This window comes from Falco punctatus (genome assembly GCF_963210335.1).
Source record: "Falco punctatus genome assembly, chromosome: 4".
Classification (NCBI taxonomy): domain Eukaryota; kingdom Metazoa; phylum Chordata; class Aves; order Falconiformes; family Falconidae; genus Falco; species Falco punctatus.
Window position 1 is genome coordinate 108,579,698 of NC_137583.1, and position 20,094 is coordinate 108,599,791.

Here is a 20,094-nt window from a genome sequence, read left to right on the forward strand (position 1 = left end):
TCTTATAGATCTTAAAGACCTTCAAAGCATATATTTAACTGGGAACTTAATTAAAAAATGGGTATCAGAAGCTGGGTTAGGTAAGACCACCACATGCAATCTTCTCTTTCATGGTAACAAAGGCCACTCAGTACACTGAAAATAGTGACAAGGAACAAACATAAACTTTCATTCCCACAGAAAGCCCAATAAAACCTTTATACCACAGAAGGTAAAGCATGACTTTCGTCTAGGATTCAGAATCCGCTTCTGTTTAAAAACATGGATTTGCCTTGATCATACGTGTACAGAGAATAAAACCCCAACACTTTCAATCTACCTCAGAAAGATAAAACAGTACTACAACTCACCCTCAAAATTACCTGTAAGCACAAGTTCCCCCCCAAATATAAATATATATATCTATAAGAGAGCAGTCTGGAAATAACCCCTTGAGCAAATAGAGGCACATTTTGTATCCTTCTCAGAACACCACTTATACATAAATACAAATGTAGCTGTGAAATTCTCATTTAACTAGCAATTGACTGAACTGCCCTGGACACCGTGATCACCACTTTTCCTGCTATTCATGAGCTAAAAAATCTGCTCTTCTGAGAACCTACACAAAGCCCATCAAATCCTATATTATTCCTCCTCTTCCATAAAACAGAAACCTTCACTCCAACATTTTTTAGCATCCATCCATGTGTCTAAAATAGCCACAACTTCAGCACTTGGCTTTAGGCAAGAAAGATACTGTAGTATTTCCTCAAACGAATCTCCAGATCTACCAGATCATTCAGATGCCCCAGAATCTAAAAATCCTCTTGTGTGCTCACCGCAACCCATAATAATAATTTCTCTCCCAACCAACCTGACCACTAGGAACAAACACAAAGAAACAAAGTTAAAGCAAGACAAAAGATCAAAATAACATCAGGGTCTCTAGATCAAAACCAGAATGTCAGACTGAACCTGGAAATAAACCAAAAGCCTGCACAGTTGATGGAGCAGAGGCTTAAAAATATCAAAGGGGCCAGTAGGTCTGTTTTGTGCCAACTGCAGACACTGTACAAACTTCAAGGGAAGTTCTATATATCCCAGAAGGCAAAGGTGACTGAAAGTCAGTTGGGATTAGCTTTTCCTCTCCTGCTGTAAATGGGTTTGCACACACAAAGTCAGGCAGATCCACCTAAGAGAATTCTTAGTGGTGGGAAGAACAGAAAATCCACAGGTAGAAAAGTGACTGTTCCCTGATGGTAGGGGCCCAGAATAACCAACCTTATACACACTTTAGGTTTCTTGCATAGACAATGGCTATGAAGAACCCTTTCATCACTTTCCATATAGCCCGCACAGTTCCTTGTTCAAACAAGGGCCACCTTTTCCAAGTGACCCGTTGGTTTTATCCATCACTCTGGCCCATCTCCCTGATGGGACACTGAGCAAGGGGAGAGACCAGAGGGTTTGAATCATTTAGGACTCTTATGCTAATAGACAAAACCAAAGTACAAAACTGAGGAAAATTACGTAAGGCAAATAATAGGTCTTTACACTAGTGAAAATATATTTTGCCTTAAAGAGCTCCACAGCTTGTTTTTATTAGTCCCATACAGAGGATAAATTAAATGAGTTCTCTCTCTCTCCCCTAAAAGTAAGTGGCAGCTTTCAATTCAAATGTGAGATGGTAATTTTCTGGCTTAGAAAAAGGTATTAATGCCAATCTCAACCCAAAAATGTTGTTGCAGAGCAGGCATTTCTGATCATTGTTCCAGAAACCACAGGGAAAATGCTGAAAATTACTACTGAAATTCATAGTTGTATAAATTGTGAATCAGCAGTGAATGCCAAAATTGTTTAAAACTAACGTGAAGTTGATCAGGAAATAAGATGGATGGTGAAACAGCCTAAATCACTACTAATCCAGTACTCTTACAAAGCCAGCAACATTCAGTGGCATCTATTCTTGAAGCATATTCAAAGAGAAATGAAACCCAGTACAGCTCTCCTGGCACTCTCCAAAGGCCTTGGGAAGCACATATTTTTGAGAGTCTGCATACTCCAGCCTTGACTTCCAGCCTGCCAAACCTGATTGCCTGTCCCCACCCCCAAAAAAACCCTGACTCGTACACTTTGTCTAGTTTTACAAGTTTGGTACCTCCCCGCCCCGCCCCCCCCCCCAATGTTACAGCATATTCTTCAAGATATGGAGAGTTAGCTGCACTGGGGTTTGAAGCCAACACTGAGAAGGAAATGTGTCTTCTTAAAAAAAATACCATTAGCTATCTAAAATAATCTAAGCTAATTCAATATATTACGTTTACATAATTTTGAAAGTTACTGAATTTTAATACCCTGGGATTTGTGGCTCCTCTTTTGGCCAGGATGGTTTAGGTCTGGCATGACATATTCCTGCTAATGTACAGATTACTGTATTAAGATCTTACACCACTCTGCAAGATAACTCATCACAAAACTACTGGGAATCATGCAGGCAGGAGGTGAGCATCCCCTAATGTGATAGATTTTCATTGCAAGCATTGATACCCAAACCACACTGCACTGAAGACTTGAAGATACCCTGAAGAATTCTTTCTGCACAAGTACTACCACAAAAATAAGATAAACCTAATTTCAGAAAAAGCAAATTTCTCTTCAGCTTCATTGCACAAGACATATTTCCTTACCCAGTGGCCAAAGCTGAAATCTAGAAATGTTGGAATGAAAATTTAGAAATCCATCTAGGACAGCAATCTGCCTGTAATTCGGAAGGGCCAACATGGCATAACATTGTCTATCTACCTATTTCATCCACTCCCTTAACACATCCATGAAGAGAGTATAAAAAGGAAGGGAAACAATAAGGTGGGTAGCTGCACCTGGCTTTCTGTTCTTCTCTCCAGTACACAGAAGGAGCAGAGAAACAAGATCCAAGAGTTAATAATGTTAGTATGATCACTCAGTGCAGGCAGTGAGGTATTTTCCCAAAGGAAGTTTAATCTGATATATTTTCTGTTTGGAACAATCCTAATTATTTTTCAGTAATTCTAGTTGACTAGATATAAATACGTTTCTCAGCTCAGTTTGACATGAAGAGAAATAAAAGAGTTGTAAGAGAAGCTTTCAAGACAAGCCCAGTAAACCCAGAAAAGTTTATTGCCTGCATTGTTCAGCTTTTGGCAGAATTGTCATAAGCCAACTGCAAACTTTAGCCTTACAATCAAGAACCAAAAAGTATTAAAGAAGATTGTAAGCCTCCATTAAATGGAATGAAGTAAAAAACTATGTTGCTTTTCATTACTCCTATAACATAATTTTGCCTTCAAATTTTTCTTAAAGAAATTTCTACATAGATGAATTAGCGTGTCTAACTTTCACTCCGAATAGGACAAATTATTTCACATGAATGACTCTTAAGCAATTTAAATTGGGAGAACATTCTTTTTGAAGGGAAGTATTTATCTAACTGTTTTACTACCTTTTTACCACTTTTTTACTATTACCTTATCAGGCTCTCTGGCATCAACATTTTCAAAGAGACGCAATTCTTGGTTTTGCAGACAGTATCATATCATAAAGCCTGTTGCTAATTTTGTTAGTAGGAGTAGCAGCAGTGTAAAATCTGTACTCCCTGGCCAAGGACAGGCCAATTATAGACATGCTATGTACATACATGACAAAATGATAGTTTTCTCCCCTAGGATTTTCAGTCAATGGCATTCAGCATGACTGACGGGACAGGCTTCATATGACAAGCCCATCCAGCACATGTAACTTCATGAATACATTCATGTACTTTGACTGTGTGATGAGGGAGGCACAAAGACGTACCTCAAAAAGCAACTAGCAATGCACAAGCCCCCGGAACATATTCCACCCGTGTTTCAGAGGCTCTCCAGAGAGAAAGGTGACATGAACAGTTTTGTAAGCCTGCATCTCCTTTTGTCATTCAGTCACAGAGCCATGCCAACGCCATCGTTAGGGCCACTTGACAGACATACATTCAGCCACGTGACAGCAAGGGACTACAGTGGCTCCAAGAAAGTAGCTGGGAGCAAGATGTCAAAATCATTCAAAATACCAGAGGGACGATGACTAGACAGGTCTCTGCAGAAAAGGATCCTGGCATCGTTACAGATCATAAAATGAACATGAATCACTGATGCTATCTCTTGCAAAAACTGCCAAAACCAGAATGTCATACTGGGGTATAAAAGTAAGAGTGTGGCCAACCTTAAGAGTAATCCTTAGAGTAATCCTCTCCTTGCAATGTCCACTCAGAAAGCCTCTAGCTGGAATACCGAGAGCGGGTTTGGCCACCACATCTCAAGAAAGACTGAAGCAAGTAACTGGAGCAAGTGGGTATCTAGCAGCTGTGAAAGACATGAAAAGAGACTGGCCTAAAGAAAAGGAGACAGAGAGCGGCTGTGGCAAACAGGTAGGAAAAAGGCTGATTTCAAAAGGAAAGGAAAGAATTTGTTCTCTGTGTGCTTACTAGACATGACAGGGAGCAATAGGCTCAAATGGCAAAAAAGAAGATAGATCTTAGGAAGGTGTTACAAATAATGAAACACTAAATAAATAAGCAGAGGTGGTCATGAAATCTTCAGCCTTGAAAGGCTTTAAGAAAAGGATATGCAAACATCTCTTCTTGATGCAGGGATGACAACCTCCTCCAGCACCAAGATAACACAATCCAGGCTGTTCTTCATCTCCACCTGGACTGCTCTCAGGAGACAGGGATTAGCCAGGAGCAGACTGATTAACTTCTATAAATCGCATACAAAACTGCAATAATACCATGACTGCCCACTTCTGTGAGGCTCTCGGGAGTGAAGGCAGCAGGGAGAAGGCAGTAGACTGTGTTGTGTTCTAGAGGAGAAAGCCAAACCTTCAAGTGATAAACAGGTCACCACTTACCTAAATAACAAAAGTCAGTTTAAATCTATCAGCATAGCAAAGCACCAAATTGTGTTTGATGTATTTCTAAAAAAATGTTCTGCGGTAAAATTTACAGTGCTGGGGAAAAGGTAGGAGTGGAGTTCTTCACTCCCAAGAATAACGTAAAAGGAAAGACAGAAGTGAAGGACACAAAGAATGTTTTTATTAACTGCTGCTCAGAGCTGCACAGCTCTGCTCTGACGGTGTGCTGTAACCTAGGGAGAAGGTAAGATGCAGAACAACTCTTTTGCAGAAGGATAACGCATCGCCAACACAGGAAGCTCAGCAGCTCTGGCTGGTACTGTGGCACTTAACTGCAGGCCGACTTCCACTTAAACAAGGTTATTTCTGTAATTTTTAAAAGACAATGAATTAAAAAAGAATTGAGTTTGCTTGTTGGTTTACTTGCTTGTACCAAACTTTTAAAAGAGCTGCTTTATGGCATCCTTTATGAGGGTATTTTTAACTCAGGTTTGTTTCCTATCTATGACCTTGAGCAAACTGTCCAGCAGCCAATAATCAATATGCCAGACAAAACACTATAAACTCCAGAAGGTAACAAAAATCTCTCCCAACACAGACATCTGTTATTGCTACTAAACCAGAATATATTTCTGTATATATTCAGCTCCAATGGAAAAGAGCAAGACTGAACAAGTGAAAAAAAAACCAAATATTTTCTCACCTAGTAAAGAAAATAAAGTGCTCCTGAACATGAGATAAAATAAACTGAAATAAATCTTAATCAAGAAGGCTGCTGCTGCTAAACAGTTGGGGAGAGAGGGTCAGGTTCAAACAACTTCAACAGCAAAAGCAGGAGTCACCTATTCTGTTATGCAGCTTCCATTCACACAGTAAGAACATCATTAAATGTAAGAAGGAATATCGATGTTACCTTGAATGCAAGACGAAAAATTTGAATACAGCATTTAAACGGCACTCTTTTTTTTTTTCCCCAAGAATGATGTGTTGAGTCATTTAAATGGGAAGAAAAATATCTCCAGCAGAAGCAGACAAATGTAGTAAGCAATACCAATGCCCTAAACGCTGCTTGCAGTTCTGTAACCTGTGAGAAGCGCTGAAACATTCCTATTACACATGCCACAGCAGTCCACAGTACATCTGTACAAACCTGTTGGTGTTATGTCACCTACCATAATGCATCCCCAAAAGCCATGCTTCCCAACCAGCTCACTGCTACTATCTGACATAAACTTGTAGCCTTTCAGCAAGATGTCTGATGAATGCACTTGTAAAGTGCCAAACAAATGTTTATAACCAGTCTGCTGGTTATAAACTCAAGCATGGGCTGTAAGTGTAGAAGGAAAATCAGGAAACAACCCATAAGACCTGAGCATGGATGGGGTAGGTGGAAAATGAGGAGGAGGGGACCTTAGACAAGCCCCTGCACAGCATCGTGGGGTGTGAGATGCACTGCCACTTCATTACTGGGAGAACACCTCTGCACGGGCACAGGGGAAGGATGAAAGCAAAAATGCAAAGAGGAATAATACTACTAATCCAGTTTATCTCCTGCTGCCGATTTCTGCTCTGTACTTGGGAACTGCAGATGTTTCTTTTAAGCCAGGCTATCTGCAAAGTCTGAACAGCAGTAAGTGGGCTTATATAGTGCTAGCTATTTTCCTGGGTCTGGAAAAAATATGAGATCCTATTAGCTTCTTCACAAAATACTAGTAGGAGAATATTTATTTTCCAAATTATGAACAATATCTTAACTTACAGATGCTTTCATTTCAACATAAACCATCTCTATCACATACACACATACAGATACACTCTTAACTGATTTGTACAGGGCAGTTAAAACATGTCAGTACATATTAGTTAGTCATAATGGTATTTCAAAAAGATGCAAATCTTTCAGAAACAAAAGATAAACAGAAACCTACACTGCAAATCTGAATTTTCATCCTGAACCCTGAAATTTAAGAGTCCTTGTTTGAAAACCATACAAACACTACCATGTTCACACCTACTTTTCTTCAGTGTTTCAAAAAGATGTGTGTAACTGGCCGATTTGATCATTCTGTGTGTGCAGCTATATACATACATGTACATGAAGTACAGGAAGCAAGATAGATGTGTAAAGTTTCTGTATTTATTCATATTAGGAAATACAAATTCATCAGCTGCTCCATACTCTGTGTTTCTCATCTTGAATCTTGAAAAAAGACACCAGACATCTCACATAGGCTTATTGATAAATTTTATCTAGGTCGAGATAAGAAACAGACTTTCATTTATTTTGGTTTGAAAACTACCTACATCAAACATCATGTCAAAATAAAAAGAACTAGATGAAAAGACTGATATGTAACAGGATAAAAGGAAATAAAAAATTAGAATAGCAAAATCACAGACACACACACACCACCCACTTCCAAGGAAGAATGGAGAGGAGGGTAAAACTTCCCAAAGAAGCTTTAAAGCAAAGCCAGAGGGATAATTACTAAGCTAATTGGTCCATAAAGGCAGCTACATACGGTTTGTGCTCATTAGTTAGAAGTTGCCATGTTGTCTTTCAAAAAGATGGGTTTAACTTTTCCATGTTGCAGTGATCAATAAATGTCCTAACTGGTTCATGCTGTATTCCTCTGACAAAGATGAACATCAGTCTAATTTGCAAATCATAACCTAGAATATTAGTAAATCAAACATGATGAAATTCAAGTGGAACAGACAAATGTCTTCTAGCTTTGTTTAGCTGTAACAACTTCAATGCAATATTTAGTATCGTGCTTGCAGAATAATTAGAAAGCTTTCTCCTCTGTTCAGTAGGCAATGGACTGTAAAAATGAGAACGATTTGGCTTTGTCTGAGTGCTCCACCACCCTGCTGCTGCAGGGGAGTGAGACTTCATGGACTCCAGAAGAGACGAGATTTCCTGTCAGTCCTTAAAATGCCTTGAGAAAAAAACCAACATTGGCAACTTTCTCTGATGCAATGAATTCAAGCAAATTTTGAGCAAGCAATATTCCAGCCTCCCTCCTTTCTTTCATCCCCTGCTGCAAATCATTGACATTCTGTGGGAAAAAATTCACTATGGAGATACCACAGGAAAATGACACTGTGTGTAAACCCACATTTTAAATCCAATAAGGAAAACCTGCTTGTGGCCTTTTTAGAGGGATGCTGGAAACAGTACCTTCCAACTTTCCATGGGTCCTCTGCACCAATTTAACCAAGGAACCTCCCTGACCTTCACTTGTTTTCAGCCTCCTCCAGTGTAGCCAGGCTCTTCTATGTTCACTACGGATTTCAGCTGGAGAACTTTCCTCCTTTTGTCAATGTCTATTCAGAATTGCTCTTCAGATTCGTTTGCAGCCCAGAGACTACTGCTGTGTCCTCCTTGTTTCTTTATGTTTCTATCATGAAGATAGGATTACAGAACCACAATTGAAACAGCAGCAATATTATAGGAATTTGAAGATACAGGCTGCATTAAGTCTTATCTGTACAAACATTTTCGTTAATGAAATAGGTTTCAGAACAATTCTGCTTGTTTTCATTTAATTGCTGGCTAATGGGGTCTCTTGGTGTGTCACTGTGTGTGCGCTGAGGTTTCTTTCTAAGGAAAAGATTATAATATTCTAAATTGTTAGATAAGCTCTCAGGACTGACAGTAAGAGACACCTTCTCATGGTATTGTCTGACTTTTTGCAGTAGAGTGATTTGAACAAGTGCCATGAAAATTCCCATTTACTCCCATTATTTACCATCAATTTTATGGCCAATTTCAATGCCTTGTTACAGCTCTCTAGTACTTTACCATAGTATAAACATTGGTTTTAGAAAGACGAGGGCAGGGGGAAAGAGGAAATATTCAGCTTGTAAAGGTCACTAAGTGAGCAGAATAAGGGAATTCATGGAAGACTACTGCAGTGATTAAACACTTATCTTTTACTTTGCAAACATCTTGCTAAGGGTTAATTTTAACAACCTTGCTCAAGCTTACCTAATCACAAGCCTTTTGTTACGTACAAATGTGAAACACTTTTGTACCTGAAAGAAGGACTGATGAAAGTAACCAGCATTTTTAAAGCACTTTTCAATACTGCTGTTTTTTTAAAGGATACTCTGCTAACTGCATTGTTCTTAGCTTGAATCCCATGCTTCAGAAGACACTTTGAGGATAACTGCGTAAAGAATAATTTGCAGTGGTTCAGTTTTGGAGATGTGCAATGATCCCGCATATTCTTTACTAGCAATGTACAAGACGGCAATATCATTACAAACCTGCTAGTGATTGTTTCAACAATTATGCTCTATGAAATGTTACTATCTATACACTTGTTTTGATAAATCTGGGTAATGGATACCCAGGGGGTCAAAACACAAAACACTTCCTGACCCTCTGGACGGTTAAGAGTGAAAGACTCTCAGTGGTACAGTCTGAATACGCCATCATTATTTTAGTCTCTTACAATCCCTTAAGCAAAAAGAAAAAGGGATATTATTTTTTTCAGAGAAAACTCTCCCCTTTGTAATCATATTTGCTTTTAATCAAGAAACTATAATTTTGATGCTTTAAAGGCAGAGACAATATTTTTTGCTGCTTCTGACACAACCTATTTGGAATTCAGAATGACGAGGAAGGCAATTAACTGACATTTTTCTACATAATAATATAAGTTAGGGCTCTAAGGCTTTGCCTACACTAGGGAAATTTAGATGAGTAGATTCTCACTGTTGCTGACACTGGCTTGGCCAAGGCACTGTTAGGAATATGTGAGGTCTAATGCAAGACAAACTCACCAGCCCTAAAAATTGCTGCCAGCAATTAAGGCTTTCTTGGAACAGAACGTGAATAGCATTCACAGGTATGAATATCTCTACACAAGTAACCAAAAACCTCATGGGCAATGCTCACTCCCTCCTTGAAGGAAATTTATAACAAGCCTATTGTTTAACCAAAAATATTCCCAAATAATGTCACTATTCTTCCTTATTTTTTTACTTTGTTAAAGTCTCCATTACTTTAAAAGATATTTTAACTTTTAATAAGCTACTCCTGAAATATTTCTTAAAATTAAGAATTCTTTAAAATATTACTTTCAAATAAAACCAGGAAGTTGAATGCTTGAATTCTTTTCTGAGAATGTCATATTTTATCAGCATTTCTGTAGTATAAACCCTAAAAGATGCTTATAATATGGCTTCCTCACAACATGAATCTGATTCTTTGGTCCCTATCATCACACTTGCACAATATTTAAAAGCTACTCCTCCACGTGAATGACACTTTTAAACGAAACTTTTTCTATTTAAAAAATAAATCATTAAAACAGTGCTGAAAGGAATATGGTTACAAATGAGGATATTGGCAGAAATCCAATGTTATTGGAAAGGTAGGATATTCACACTAGTCTTGCTGCCTGTGGTGATTAATTAAAAGCCGTTAGATACCTGAAGCCCTAACAGTTCATTCAGTATGATTCCCATTGCAGGAACAACCTGCTTTTGCTGACAAGATATTTAGGCAGGCAAAAAAACCAAAAACCCCACCGAAAATCAGGATAGCAAAGCTCAAAGACACAAAGATATAAATGTTCATGTTTTATTTACAGTCCCGGCTTTTAGTCTGGTGGTTTGCATATCAGGAGAGGTGATTTCTGTCTCCACAGTATAGTTAATCAAGAAATCCACACAAATCACATGGCAGAACTGCAGAGACCTGAGGCTAAACCCCTTGTGACTATGGAGTAACAAAGAGGTAATGAAAGAGCAAATGAATACAGAGAATGTGGAATATGGCAATAGAAAAGCAGGAGGAATAATGAAAATGCCAAGTAGTGAGAGCAAAAAAACGTCTCCAACTCTTCACAAGTTTGTTGGTGTTACAGATTTTGTTTGCAGCAGATGCTTCAATTTCCTTGTGCGGGATTTGGCAATTATGAATGAAAGACATCTTCCCATAAGCATGAAAGATTTAAAATTATTTGCAATTTTTACATTTGTCTGAAGCAGTTTGCATCCTAAATTATACAAGAGAACACCCTCAGCAAAGTCCAGTTCCTATGATATGTACATGAAGCAATAAATCTTTTCCCCATCAGTCACACATCATGCTGACACCTGCTCTCCAGATGTTGGATGAGCATCACATTGCTTACTAAATAACTATCGCACTGCCAATTAATGTATTTTCACATACATAACACAAAATTAGATTTTGAGATATTTCTCTATAACAGAAATTTAGGATTAATAAGACACCATCTTTAGTGAGGCAAGCCTATACACTCATCAGATTACACTGAAGTAAAACTGGAATCAAGAACAACCCCAAAACACCCACTTTACCGTACGTGTGCTGTAAAAGCTGATAAGTGCCATAGGAACACAGCGATGAATTTTCTCTCTAAAACAGACTGTGATGCTTTATAAAACCAGTACGTAGTTCTACTTCATATAAAACTGAATACAAACCACAAGGAACAATCTGGGTATCAGGACACTCCCCCCATCCCCACCTCCCCAGCTATATTTAAAAATGAAGCACATCATCGGTGTTGTAATGTTTTTTGGCTTCTGGGTCAGAGATTCTGTTCTAGCAAGCAGACTGTGAACACATACAGCTGAGCTACACAAAGACTCAAAATCCAAGTAACAAGAAACCAACCAAAGATCACATTTGTGGGAATTTACACTGCTTTATATACCTACCTCCAAATAAAGTCTCTTATTTTCAGCTGTTTAACTAAATTAAAAAAAAAAATATCAAAACAGGATTCTCTTCAGTCCATGAAATGAGCCACTAAAAATGGTTCATTAGTCAGAACCAAACCCAGATTACGTGAATCAGATGCTTTATTAATTTGGTTAATATAATATGATCTTAGCTTCCTTTTGCAAATCTTTGGAAGCGACCTGAATAGGCACTAAATATCTATGGTCTTGAAACATCAGGCAAAGGGAGCAAAGGATAACTTCATAAGTCTAAGGAAATACATTTAATACAGCACATTGGTAAAGAGTTGATAGCTGCATATTTATTCCACTCACTTGTGTAGATAATCTCTTCTTTCAAGAACAAGAATACAATTGCTACTCCACTTTACAGCACATTTTAGCTCAATTCAAATTTTCACTCATGGAGGCAAGCTAAAAAATGCTTTAATTTGAGTTAGCACAATAAATTTTGGATTAAACTTATTCAAACTAAGTCACTTGTATCCCCACAAAGATGAGTACAAATTGTAGACAATGGTTCTTAAGCATTTAGTGCTTATTAATCAGATTTTCTGAAGACAAGTTCTTCCTCAAAGTAGTTCCAGTATGAAATAGATAAATAAAATATTAGTGAAACTACTAACTTACACAAAGCGAGAAACTCCTCTAAGGCCGCACTGGAAGTAAATAAATTGTTTACCTTAACTATAGCCTAATTGATTGTTAATTGATACTCATTTAGTAAAAACTTTAATGTCCTCTCCTTCAGAGAATACCAGCCACAGAGACCTACCTGTCATTTGTTTTGCTTGAAAATTTCAGAGAGGAAGGTCTTGTTAAAACCCTTCGACACATGTGCACTGAAGTCCCACAGGGCTAGTGCGTGCTCCTTCTCCCCGAGCCTTGCCTCTGACAGGGAGAAAGGATGACACAAGGGTTCACCCTCTCTGGCGTTTTGCTTGCCCTTCTTAGCATCCTGCGTATCTGTCTTGGGATCGTTCCGAACTGACAGGGCTTGAAGACTTCCAGTCCCTGCTCTCCCTGCCCTGAAACAACTGGGAGATGGCACTTGAGAGAAAAATGCAATGGCTTTTTAGTTAAGGAGCTGGGTGGACTCGGCAAGACTGGATTCAACTCCTGGCTTCGCAACGGATCTTCTTCACGACCCAGGGCAACTCCCTGTGCCTTGGTACAAAACCTCCTGCCCCACACAAAATAGTTTTGAGATAGTATCTGATAATATTTGAGAGATGCTGCGCTAGGGCTCTACCTCAATGGGTATGCTGTGTGGGAAGCAGGTCAGAGATCAGGATGACGTTTGAGAGTTTAGCTATACAGAATGCCAATGAACTGCAGTTTCTATCTTCTTTCACATCGACTTTTATACCTCATGCAATTGCTTCGTGCGTTCAGTATTTTTATTACTAGCATTACATGCCTATTTGCACAAAATTTGTCCCTGAGAATTAGAAGAATAGAGAAGATAAAACTATCACAGTTTTATTGATTGAGCAGAGACATCTACATATGTTTTCCATTACTGTTATGCCATGCAGGTTGAGGAAATGACATATTTGACTAAGTAGAAATGGAGAAATACAGAAAAAGAAAACACGGAGACAAGATGACTCAGCCAAACCTGCAGCCCTATAGATTTCTAAATATTCTATAATCTTTGAAGTTTCTGTGACAGAACCAAGCTCTCCAGCTATCACTTCATTATATTCACTTGCACATGCAGAATGCATTCGGCAAACTGGAGCTACATGTATCATGTTGAAACATATCACACAGAGGTTAATATGCAGATGCAGGAACCAAAACCACCTTCATTTTGACAAGGAAACACAATACTTCAGGTAGCATACAGAAAAGCACACTAGGCAACGATTAATGAGCATTTGTCTAATCAAGTGGCTTCTAGTGGTAGAATGAGGCTTCCATGACTAATTAGAAAATATTAATCTGCTTTAATCAACATTAAGAAAAATGAATATATAAAATAATGGCTTAGAAAAATTAAATACTACCTGCAGACAGTACAGAAAATGTTTTGGTAATCATATGCTGCCGACAATTCATCTGATTTAACAAGGTAGAGAGAAAGAAGAACTGACCTCCCGAGGACAGATAATTCTCTTGGGACGTGGTGCCTCTTGTTGCAATTGATATACTGTCAAACACAAAAGTGTACAGATGATTAGAAGACGGCAACATACACAAACTTTTATTCAGATGAGTCTTTTTAGCCAGAGGCTGCTGAGAAAAATGCAAATGTAAAGGATGGCAAATGGAGGTATTCCAGCATAACTAAGTCACTTACATGAAAATCGGTTGTTGACCTGCAAACTACCTAAGTGATCACTGCTGCAACTTTTAGAAGTATTATCTCCTTTCGTACTTGTTATTACATTTCTATACCAGGGAAGACTAGCTAGAAAGATTTATTAGGTGTATCTCAGGGTAACATCTCACTTTTGCATACACCATGTTGTAACAACTCCAGAACAGATTGCTTACCAGTACAAGCAGTGGTTTTTTGGATAGCCCAAGAAAGAGTTCAGCACATTTGAAAGGGTTTACCACAGTTTTGTAATTTATTTCAAGATTTGCTGGCAATTACTGATGAGCAAGTAAACATTCCTTTCAGAGCAATTACACCCTATTCAAATGGCCCTGGATCAATTTTGAAAATCTTCTGAGGGCTGGAGGAGAGAGACCTGAGGCTAGGGGTACTCGCTGAACCCTGGCCCCCAGCCTCTTCACTGCATGTATTTAATGAGATCCTCTCCTTCCTTTTCCCTCCAGAGCTGTGAGAAGACGCTGACATACAATGACAGTAATCAATTCCAGTGCAGACAGACTGTCTCTCTGTAACTCCAGTAAAAATCCCACAGGTTTGGATTGCCTCCCTTGAGAAAGGCCTTCTGTATGCTGACCTTCTTGTACTTAGATAGATCATGTCGTGTCTATGAATTTTTTTAAAAGACCTCGTTTCTAGAACACAGCTTTTCATAATGCTTGTGAAGCTTCGAATTATGCCCAGAAAGGTGGTAGATTATGGGAGGAACATCAGTGCCTGTAGGTTTGATAAACACAGAATCCCTGTTGCAGAAAGTGAAGTGGTAGGTATTACTCTTCAGCAACTTCTCCCACCTTCTGCACCTTCTCATTAAATGGGGCTAGGAGCGACAAAATCTGAGAAGTGGGGAAGTCCTTGGCTTGCACCCAAGCTCGTCACTCTGGGGACGTGAAACCTTCAGGGGCTTTTGTTCTCTGCTAATGTCAAAATGGAAAAAAAATAACCTCTCCTTTTCCCAACCCAACCTTCACCCCCGGTTCCTCAGAGGGGCACAGAAAGAGGCTTTATGATTTCTTATGTTCCCTATCAATTTTAACGCAAATGGATGTGATCCTGAATTTGTGTTAAGGCTTTGGATTTAACCTGCGTCATTCGGTGCTGCGAGATCTCCCACTACATTTGCACAAGATTCATGGTAACTTGTGGTCTTCCTTACCACTTGCAATTGTGTGACTACGATACAAAGCCTTGCTCTGCTGTGATCAAATGACTTGTGAGAATTGCCAAGCACAGCATGAAAATTTTGCTTCAAAAATCACAGGTCTTTTTCTAAAACTCAGATTATTCTGGAGCCCAATATCATGATTTTAGGGTCCATTTCTGAATGTCTGAAATCTGCAAAACCACTGATTCAGCAAGTTGCTGATGCTTAATACTAAACATATTCATAACATTTCCAGTAGAGAGAAGGATTCAAAATATTGCAACAGCATGATTGCTTCCAATTTAAAGTAAAAGATCTATTTCCCCAATTTATTAATTTCAATTTTAATTGAAAAATCATACTTCATCAAAATCCTAGTTTTCAATCATCAGACCTGTTAAGTATTAACTGACATAGCAAATTAAGCTAGTGGAGCTGTTTCTAAGATATCCTGGGTAGCTGTGGTGCAAAACAAGTTGGTCTGGAGAACACATAGGAAGCCCATCTTGTGATGTGCTGCATTTGTAAGAAATGAGAAAAGCAAAGAGCTCTCTGAAATGACCAAAAGGATCTCTGAGGCTGATCACGCTGGAGAAGCAAGGGTGGGGAGAAGAGTCGGCATTTCACAAAACAAAGGAAGGAATGACTAACAGGAGAGGGCAGATGTATGCAAGACTTGAAAGCAAACACAAAAAACTGGATGCTGATAGGATGCAGTGGGATGAATCAGCGCAGGGATTCATGACGAATGCAAGGAAGACAAATCATCTTAACAACTGTATTTTGAATAGACTGGAAAAGGTTGCTGTCATTCCCAGAGAGGCATGGGTAATTAATCTGCACAGTAATCTGAACTGAGCAAGATACCTGATTTAGAAATACACCAGAGGAAAATGTAGTAAGATTATTACTATACAAATAAATAATAATAATAATAATAAGCATATAATTTATTATTGTAGGCTGCCTTAAATAAGCAGGATGAGAAAATGGCCCCGAGTAGCAAGCGTGATTGAGATCGTGAATGGTGGTAATCACAGAAAACACCATGAATGGGAAACGGTTTCCTGGGAAAGATAAAGAATTCAGATTTGACCATATTAGCTTTCAGCTGAAAGACATTAAACTGACAGGAAGCCAACCCAGTGGAACTACGGGAGAGAGATGTAAAGCCACGAGATGGAGGGAGAGAAGACAGATTGGGAACAGAAAGCAAGCACTGAGAACCACCAGTGGCACTGTGGTAAGGGACACGAAACAGTTCAATGGGAGGGTGACAACAGAGAAGAGACAGGAACAGAGCTGCCAAGGCCACCCAGAAAAGACACACAGCAAGGCAAGGGTGGTGGAGGTAAAACAACAGTGAAGGCGCAGCTACGTCAAAAACTAGGCAAAGGCAGTATCTCCCAGATGAAGGTATTAAGGAGCAAAGGAAGTGTAACCCTACCAAAAACTGTATTCTTCTCTAGAACCTTCTCTTCTGTTTCTGCTTCAAATGACTGCTGTATGAAAGCCTGCTAATGGGCTATGAATACAAGTGCAGTATCATGGCTAAGGTGACTTGAGAAAAATGTGCCCTACAGCTAAGTTCCAATGAGCTTAGACACCTCCTTAAGTGACCTCATTTTCCGAAGTGCTGAACATCTTGCAGCTCTGCCCGACTTCATTATATACATTTTTCCAAAGTGCTGGGCACTCACACTCTGGCTGACATTGGTGAGACCCCAGCAGAGTCCAGGGGATGGTCAGAAGTTCAGAACGCATATGCCCCTCACTTGCTCAAATGACAAGCCTTGCACTTCTGCCCTCATTTCCCGCCCCCCCACCTGAAAATCTTAAAATAGGAACCAATGTATAAGGCTATGGTTAACTGAAATAATAGAAAACCACACTTATTTAATACAGTGGTAAGCAGTGACTGACATCTGACCCAAGCTCTTCCAGCATTTGGAACTGACAGGCAGGTTAGAGACAAACTCATTGTCATCATAAAAAAGATGATACTTCAACATAATGATGCATTTTTATTTTAGCCCTGAGAAAATTAACCTTATACAAAGTCAACTGCATGCAAAAAGAAAATGTATTTTTACTGCTTATAGAACAGCATCAGACTGGAAGCAGCTTTTTGTTCAGTATCAGATGCAAATGAAATGCACAGTCATAATCCATAAATACCAGACCTAAATGCAACACTGCAATAAAAAATGCAGTAGGTTTTAATTGGTCCTCGAACATCTTCATCGGTTTCGTAATTCAGACAGCTTGCCAGCATTCCTATAAAGTTAACAGAACTTCAATTTAGTATTGAATTTCTAGGAGAATGTTTCTTTGAGATGTAAAGTAACTAGTTAGAATATCTCTCTCTCTTTTGTCCTGCTAGAGGATGAGTCTTATCCCATGGGATGAATAAGGGAAATTCAACAATATGTTTTAGAAGGAACTGTCTAATTGCAAAATCTGATCTGCCTAAGAAACAAAGGGATGACATGCAAAAATCAACACTTACTCCTTTTCTGCCAGGGAAGAGGGACTATCATCTATCTCTTCATACTTTTTTCATCCTGCAGTGTGTCAGGAACTCAAGCTTTCTCCTTTAACTCACCTATGACTAGTGTTCAGTGGTGCTCAGTGGAGAGGAAAAATTCCTATCATCACTTTGATAAGGCAGCAAAGAAACATACCGACTTCTCTGTCAGAATTTTTCATGGAGTTCCTTAGTTTCACCTCCTCGGCTTCATCTTAGGCATTTATCCACATGCCGAGCCCCAACAATATGAGCTGTCCTACTTCTGCAGGATTACTCACATGCTTAATTAGGAACCTAAGTGCCTGGCTGAAATAAAGCCTTAATTTCTAACAAAACTGAGTCTCAGACACTGTGCTTATTATTTGATGAATGGCAGAAGGCAGGGAAACTTTGTGAGGAGCTGAAGCATGGCATCAGCTGATGCTCTGCTCCTTGCCACATTGCTTCACACAGCGTACTGATTTTAAATAATACAAATAAACACTGAAATGGCACTGACATCAGGCTTGCTTAGCACATGCCAAACTCAACAGTAGTAAAAGGAGGAAAAGTGTGTTTTAAATCTTTTTAAACCTCAAGCATCTATGTGCTATAGCTGGAAGTAAAAAATTACTACGCTGTTTCAGCAGTCAAAGAAATTGCCTGCTCTTCACGTGAAGCAGTTAAGAACATTGGTTCTGCCCTAAGAAGGCAGTGCAACACTAGAGCAGGTTACCCACAAAGGTGGCAAAAGCTCCATCCCTGAGGGTTTTCAGGACTCGGCTAGATAAAGTCATGGCTGTTCTGCTCCAGAGCCAGCAACAGTCACGCTTCAAGTGGGAAGCTGGATCAGCTTACCCTAGAAGGCCCTGCCAACCCACACATCTGTGATTCTTATCTTTGTTTCTTTTCTACCTCAGTGATGGTAAAAAGGCAAAAGGCCATTTTGTGTAACATCCTAACATACAGCAGACTACAAAAAGAAATCTGTTATTGGATATTTATTTGTTGATCTGTTACTCAGGTACAAATGCAATCAAATCCACTGTCTAGATACTGCTGGCTGCTAGTAACTTTCCAGATTTTTTCCCCAAGTCCCTTCCCGGTAATACAAAATTGTTCTTGCCATTTCTTTTCTTTTCTGTTTCCCAGAGCTACTGGAAAAAGTCTGAAAAACCTTGTAATCCGTGAAACTGACGCATCTAACAATTCTTCAGGAGCAAGTGAGGATCTTCTGCATTAGAAGTGTCTACGTTTCCCAAATACAGCTGAAACAAGCTTGTGCATTATGCCAGAGTATGGCTTGGATTCTGAAAGCTGCTCCACTTTGATCAGCATTTGCCCATGGAAATGTGCAATACTGTTCGATTTGAATACTTTGACTGCATAAACAGGAAAATCTGCCTTTATTGAGAAGCTAGACAGATTGAAGCCTTGACCATGATGTCAATAAAAGGCAACACAGTGCACCTAAATTTATCCAGGACTTAAATGGAAATCATAACTATGCAAATTCTCTTAATAGTATGTTAGCAAACTTTAAAAGTTACCAGCTAAAATACACTGAAAATAATTGTTAAATAGACAGTAAACACAAGCTGCTAAAAATGAAATATATACACCAAGTTAAAACTGTGATGAGATGGGACAGCAGACTGCATCATAGGCTAATGCTATCATTGGACATAACCTCTGTAATTAATTTACCAGATTGAGATTTTTCTAGCAGAGTAAAGAAGCATACGTTACCTAATACTGCAATGAAAAAACGTATGGCTGTGGCTAAGCAGTCTCAGCAGTAAATCTCTGTAATCTTAAACTATTTTCTGCATTTTGGAGCTGTGTAACTTTTTCCAAGGTCATTCATGCATGGGGTTCAGATGCTGAGACCATGACTTTGTCATTACCATAATACTGGCAACCTACATATATCTGAGTAAAATTATATATTCATATTCTATTAGTTCGTTCTGTTTTGTTGGGTTTTTTTGGTTTGGTGTTTTTTGTGTTTTTTTTTTTTTTTTTTTTAATTTAAAAAAAGGTTTCCTTGGACTATGTGTAAGCTATCAGGCAAAAGTAACCAAACTTTTTTACTGTTTGCTGTACCAGGGGGGCAACTAAGAGAAGGTAAATAAAGGCCATGTCCTTATTCTCTTACTTTTTAATGAAAACTTCCTGCAAAAAAGGAAACATCTGTCATTTCAAATCCTGGTCTCATCAGAGTCAATGGGAGCTTTTCCATTGATTTTGAGTTAGCCAGGTTCCTCTTCTAAAAAAATCCACTGAAGTGCCTGCATCTTTCCAAGTACCCAGCAAAGTGGTACCACTGGAAATGTCCAACTCAAATCAATACTCTTGCTGACTGTTAAGGAGGTTGTTCTTATACATTAAAAATATTGCAACAAAAAAAATAAGCCTCTAGAAAACAGTGTTCCGAGAAGCAAGTTTTGTAATTTAATGGCA

At 38.9% G+C, this 20,094-nt stretch overlaps 1 protein-coding gene across 2 annotated transcripts in view; it reads right to left on the bottom strand.

The window, feature by feature from the left end:
• CHN2 (chimerin 2) overlaps positions 1–20,094 on the bottom strand; it is a 163,349-nt gene that overhangs the window by 74,704 nt on the left and 68,551 nt on the right. The window contains exon 3 of one of the 2 annotated variants that reach the window (XM_080386502.1): positions 13,734–13,789. The exons of the other annotated variant lie outside the window; for it this stretch is intronic. Within the exon in view, the coding sequence (XP_080242628.1) occupies positions 13,734–13,789 (56 nt within the window). The remainder of the gene's footprint in view (positions 1–13,733; positions 13,790–20,094) is intronic. 2 annotated transcript variants of the gene reach the window in all.